This window comes from Actinia tenebrosa, unplaced genomic scaffold (genome assembly GCF_029948245.1).
Source record: "Actinia tenebrosa isolate PJP-AT-01 unplaced genomic scaffold, QUT_ActTen_1.0 PGA_scaffold0__85_contigs__length_37466705, whole genome shotgun sequence".
Taxonomy (NCBI): Eukaryota; Metazoa; Cnidaria; class Anthozoa; order Actiniaria; family Actiniidae; genus Actinia; species Actinia tenebrosa.
Genome location: NW_028292569.1, coordinates 20,941,534 through 20,947,505, shown reverse-complemented (window position 1 = coordinate 20,947,505; position 5,972 = coordinate 20,941,534). Strand labels below are relative to the sequence as shown.

Below are 5,972 nucleotides of genomic sequence, written 5' to 3'. Positions count from 1 at the left end.
AAAGTTCCAGCTCGAATGAAAGAGTTTTAATTTTGGAGCGATTTTCGTCCAAGTGGCCCTTTAAGTAACTAGATAAGTTCTAACAAATTATCAGGTACATATAATCATGAAATATATAACGACCATAGCGGTGAATTTGAATCGAATTCAAAAGGAATTCATGTTCATAATTTCATTAGAAAGATCCGCCTATTATACTTATATCGTGAATAATATATTGATGATAATAATTGACAAAAGGAATCCTTTTCAAATAAGATACAGGATACGTGCATTTTATATATTCATTTCAATATGCTTCATTTCGTAGCAAAAGTAAATACGACTATTTAAAACAATGAATATTTATCCAAACTTATTGGAAATTGTTTATTGAGTGTATTTAAGTTGTCAAAAGTGGGGAAAAAACACCACGCTATGACACGAGATAGAGATGAATAACATATCGAAACGAAAACATCACAAACCACCTGACAATATATCCGCACGTGATCTTACTTTTTATCCTCAATATCTGCATACAGATGCAGTTTCTGATATTCAGAACTTTGAGGGTTATGTACGAAGTTTAAAGCTTCATATTTGCGGATATGCAAGGGAAATTCTACTCGTCTAACATTGTCCCCCATAGCCCTATATAGAGCCTGGTAGTCTTGCATGTTCGACCATAACGCATCAATATTAAGTTCTTGATAATCATGGTGAGTTTGAGAAGGTTGAAGGTCACATTCAGTGTTTTCTTGCGCTGCATTTCCGGCATCAGAAGATGACTCAGACTTATCTGATATTCGTTCGTAGTCTTCGTTTGACGACGTCTTTATTGGTGCATTTTCGGCTAAAACTTGGCTTGTAGCAGAATGCCTCGTTGTTACAGCAACCGCGATCGCGTCCTGCAAAGTGATTATAAAACATGAGCAATAAAATAATGATAAAAGTGACGTGAGTGAAGGAAGGTCGAAGGGAGGGATGGACTGAGCGACGAGGGACAAATGGACAGGGGAAAGGACAAAAAGAAGAGAAAGGTACGAAGGAGGGAGAGAGGGAGGGAGGGAAGGAAGAAAGGAAGGAATAGGATTAGTTCTCCGCTTAAAAGTAAAAACATCGATCGAAATTACTAGGAACATACCTCATTTTCTGTTCTAGTCACAACTGGACGGGAAAATCTGTTGGAGAAAATAATATTGTTTTTTTCGATTTAAAATAAAAACTGGTACAGATGTTTCTTCTATTATATTCTACGGCAGTAATATCGTGTAGGCATAGCCCTTTTTCAATTGATAACATATCGTATACCAAGAGCTTTTGTTTTTATTCCTAGTATATTTACATCACCTTGTAGTTTCTTCTTTGTTATCTGAAACTATAAAAAATATCGCCATGTTATCAATAGAAGTAATAGGCCCTTTCCAGTTAACGGTCGTGTGTTTGTATTGGTGAGCAAAATTTGGTAATTGTTTTAAGCTACTTTTAAAGAACTGAATGAAACAATATTCAACCAGTGTGTTACGAAATGCAGGTTTATTACGATCTCTCGAAACATGATGAAGGATGTTGGTTTGCTGACCAGAAAATTTCTCCCATGGGAATCAAAATGTTCATTCAATTGCTCTCAGGAATTAATAAGCACGTGATTATTGAGCTGCAAAGGTCCTATTGTATGATTACATTTCACATTGATGTAACAAGCAAAGATAAACAAGGTAAAATAACACAAATATAAATTTAAGAAACAAAGCCTCTTACCTTCAAGAGAGTTTCTTTTACATTTGATGAAATTATATATTAGGAGAACAGCAATGATTATGAATAAAACGCATGTCATCGACATATTGATAATTGCAAAAGTTCTTCCTGTACAATAACGAAAAAGAAAAAAAAAATTAGAAATGTGGACGAAAATGAACCGTTTTTTTTTTTTTTTTTGATCTACAGAGTAAGCAATAAAAATCATCCATTTATTTATTTATTTTTAGGGCATTTTCAACATTTAAAAAATAATTCGATTCCATCGATATCATTTAAGTGGAAGAATGACACAAAAAGAAGCAGGTTAATGACATTTTTTTATGTTGCGGTATTGTTTATTAGTTATCATTGACATCAGACAGCGTGTTAATATATATGTAATGAGTACTAACGGTACTGAGCAATCAAAATTCGACTAAGGCGTCGTTCCCCTCAAAATTTTTATTTTCATGAGTTACCGTAAACGGTTATTTGATCTCCTTTTCAACTGAACATGTCTACGTATCAAATGAGTTCGACTTCCCGATGACTTCTCGGTGAGTTCATTTTAATGGCATTGTCACAGCATAAAAAAATAGTGTTGTTGTTGCCCTTGGTGCTGTTTTGTTTATCTGTTTCTTACAGCTTTGATTTTTTTTCATTTTTTTTCATTTTTATTTATTTTTTATTGAGTAGGTGGAAGGGGTATATCGTTGTTAATTTCCTTCTCAATAAAAGCCTCCACGCAAAAAGTAGTACTAAATTAATAATCATGATAAGAAGGTGTACAATGATCTGGGGTTTCTGACCAGGTATGCTTACCTTGGTAAAAAGCGTTCGATGGCAATGCATGATTACAGCTAGGTGTTGTTTTTAACGATGCAAAGGTTGGAGCAACTAAGAGTAAACGAAACAAAGGAACAAACAATTCAAAGAAAGGGGAATTGGCAATTTTCTTCATTTATGGCTCATTCATAATTCCTACTCGTAGTAGTAGTAGTAGTAGTAGTAGTAGTAGTAGTAGTAGTAGTAGTAGTAGTAGTAGTAGTAGTAGTAGTAGTAGTAGTAGTAGTAGTAGTAGTAGTAGTAGTAGTAGTAAAAGATCCTACTTGCCATCTTTGTTCAATTTAGTTGTTGACATCGATGGTTTAAAATTTTTTCTTGCTACACTTTTCGCTAAAACAGAAATGAAACATGAGAAAAAATTTTAATGAAATAAAGGCGATGTAGATATATTTATGCTTGCTACCAGTACCGCAGATGAATCAAAGTTCCCTTACGTACCTATTTGAGTAATGTTGAGGTAACCCACTTTCCAGCCCACTTCATTTGTTGCGTTACACTTATACATTCCATATAAACCAGAGTTGCTATCTGGTATTTTGAGAACCATTCTGCTGCCGCCTGTTATTTCTGCGACATCAGATTCAACTTGCGTTCCATCAGCATAATACCACTTGATTAAGGGGCGTGGGTGTCCACTTGCTTGACAAAGTAAGATGATCTTTAAGTCGACAGTCCAGTTTAGAAACGTTATATTAGGTTTGTCTACGACAATTGAAATGGCAAATGAAAATAAATAAATAAATCAATAAATCAATAAATCAATAAATCAATAAATCAATAAATCAATAAATCAATAAATCAATAAATCAATAAATCAATAAATCAATAAATCAATAAATCAATAAATCAATAAATCAATAAATCAATAAATCAAGAAAGCTAAAGCAAGAAATGCAATAAATCAATAGCAAAGAAATCAATAAATCAATAAATCAAATAAATCAATAAATCAATAAAGCAATATCAATACAATAATCAATAATAAAATCAATAAATCATAAATAAATAAATAAATAAAAAATAAATCAATAAATCACTAATAGAATAAATAAATAAATGGATAAATAAATAAAATGAATAAATGAATGAATGAATGAATGAATGAATGAATGGATGGATGAATGGATGGATGAATGAATGAATGAATGAATGAATGAATGAATGAATGAATAAATAAACATAAAAAAACTAAAACACAATATTTGAAAAGCTATTTGCTCCATAGTTCAGGAATTGGAATAAATTAAGATAACAATGGCAGGATTGAAACAAATATTTTATTATTCGAAAAATTAATACTTTGAATACTTACACCATACAGTGACTTGCGTTTGAGCTTCCACGGGATACTCATTTGGGTTGTTGGTTGCCTGGCACTGGTACGTCCCATTTTGATGCCTTGTGATGTTCTGGATAACGAGGTCAGCGAAACCTACTCCATGGCTTTTTATTTCCTTGGCTTGGCCTTTCAGTAATACCCAAGTGATGTTTGGAGTTGGATTTCCAATTGCAGAACAACTGATAACGCAGATCTTCTCCCTCAACCATTATATTGTTCGCTTGAAATTGGCTGGTGAATTGTGGCCGCGCTGTTATAAACAAATTATACACATAAAATGAGTGTCCGACTGCTTTTTAAGTTGTTACCTTATTAGAGAGCATAGAATAACCTAGTTCGTCTTGATCTGATTCACTTGCTTCAACTTCTTTCCACTCTATGTACGCTTATAATAGTAGAGACAAAGAGCAAAGTGGATTATTAGTGTCTTATTGGTGGCAGAATAACTTAGCCGTAACTAGTAAGCATATCCACAAAGGTTAGCTCTGTAACGGTTATTGCGTAAAAAAATGATGGCGATTTTTAGTTTTTTAGTTGTTTTCTTTTTCAACAGACGCTCGTTTTCAAATAATCTCATTGCTTTCATTTATTTCCAAACCAAATCTAAATGAAACACCATATTTTTCTCAAAATTGCTGTCAAAGCAAGTTGTTTTTAAAGGTTTGAAAAGTAACTTAGTCTAAAAGACTTACTTGTAACAAAAAGCTGAATTTTACTTTTTATTGGCGGTAAAGTCTTCAATAATAAACTCATCCCGTATATTCCAATATCAGCAGTAGTGACATTAGAAATAACCAGGGTAGCATTGGACTCTCTACTGACTCGAGTGGTAGGGTATAAAAGTCTGGCAGGACACGTCTCATTACTGATTGTCCATCTCCAATCTCTTAAGACATGATCATATCCAATTACAACAGGTGTTTCATTTGCATAATTATAGTTCCATGTAGGGGAACTTAACTGAAATTCTTCCTTCCTGTTGTCCACGGTGTAATCCCAAACGAACCTCGCTGTCTCACCACTGACAACGTACAGAGGATTCGGTGGGGCTTGGATAATTCGAGCTTTTCCTGATGATATATAGATATATGTGCTTTCAGTACTTCTTATAATTAGTTATAAAATACAATGTAAAAAAGGAATGAAAATTTAAATGCAAAATGACAGAAAACGAAATCAGAATACCTTGGACATAATTTCCAATTACTGCAATAAGAATAAAATAATCGATAAGTTGATCTCGTATCAATGACCCCATCTTCAGAAAGATCTTGCAAAACATAACATAGAAAGTGTCGATGGCAAACACTACAAAGCCATATTTTCACTTTCTATTAAATAGACTGTTTCTTTCATAGGGCAATGTGTATTCTTGTGAAAATATAAAATAATAATAATTAAAAAAAAACTTTGTTTAAAACTCATCAATTAAATTTCAAAAAACTTCAATGCGAGGCTACTCGTAGCAAAATGATCAACAACAAACCAACAAACCAACTCGTATGGCAAAAAAGGCTGATATTGAAGTAAACAATTAAATTTCAAAATGCAATTTTTTTTAAATTGGAGGGGAAAAAAGCTTTCAAATCTTGCAACATATTATTTATTGGGAATTTCAAGTCTCTCTTTTTGTCTTATTCACTGGTTGTTCATGAAAAGCATACATGGAACATCTTTGGACCCGGGCTTTGGACTCTTTTATCCTTTGCTATACTATTTTTACTTATTAGCCAATTTTTTATTTACATTTCATGTAAAATTATAATATAATGCATGAAGCCATAGTTTAAATAACACAGAACTTGGGAAAGGACATTATAGAAAACGACTTATATACATGCGTCAAACAACCAAAAATAGATCATTTTAATTTCATTCTTTGAAAAAGTGCTTTCGTAACGTTATTTTAGTTTCATTCTCAACACTTTTCGAAATTTTATCTGCCCATAGCTCACATGATAGCTATACAAATATAGCCCTGTGATAACGCAGCAGGTGTACTTTATCACGCCAATTTAATATATATATTTTAATCAAAAAAAAAATTCAAAATTGATTATCA

At 32.6% G+C, this 5,972-nt stretch overlaps 1 protein-coding gene across 2 annotated transcripts; it reads right to left on the bottom strand.

Annotated features, from left to right (window-relative positions):
- Positions 1-355: 355 nt before the first annotated feature.
- LOC148913745 (uncharacterized) lies at positions 356-5,240 on the bottom strand. Of its 2 annotated transcripts, none has more exons than XM_089035338.1 (10): positions 5,096-5,240; positions 4,872-4,980; positions 3,884-4,160; positions 3,010-3,273; positions 2,839-2,901; positions 2,548-2,622; positions 1,744-1,851; positions 1,333-1,360; positions 1,127-1,163; positions 356-890 (listed from the first exon to the last, which is right to left on the bottom strand). In XM_089035338.1, the coding sequence occupies exons 4-10, from the start codon at positions 3,116-3,118 to the stop codon at positions 495-497; spliced, it is 816 nt and encodes a 271-aa protein (XP_088891464.1). In that variant the 5' UTR covers positions 3,119-3,273; positions 3,884-4,160; positions 4,872-4,980; positions 5,096-5,240; the 3' UTR covers positions 356-494. The 2 variants fall into 2 exon arrangements, with proteins under 2 accessions (XP_088891464.1, XP_088891468.1); XM_089035342.1 differs by having other exon boundaries at positions 4,603-4,980; positions 5,096-5,237.
- Positions 5,241-5,972: the final 732 nt, after the last annotated feature.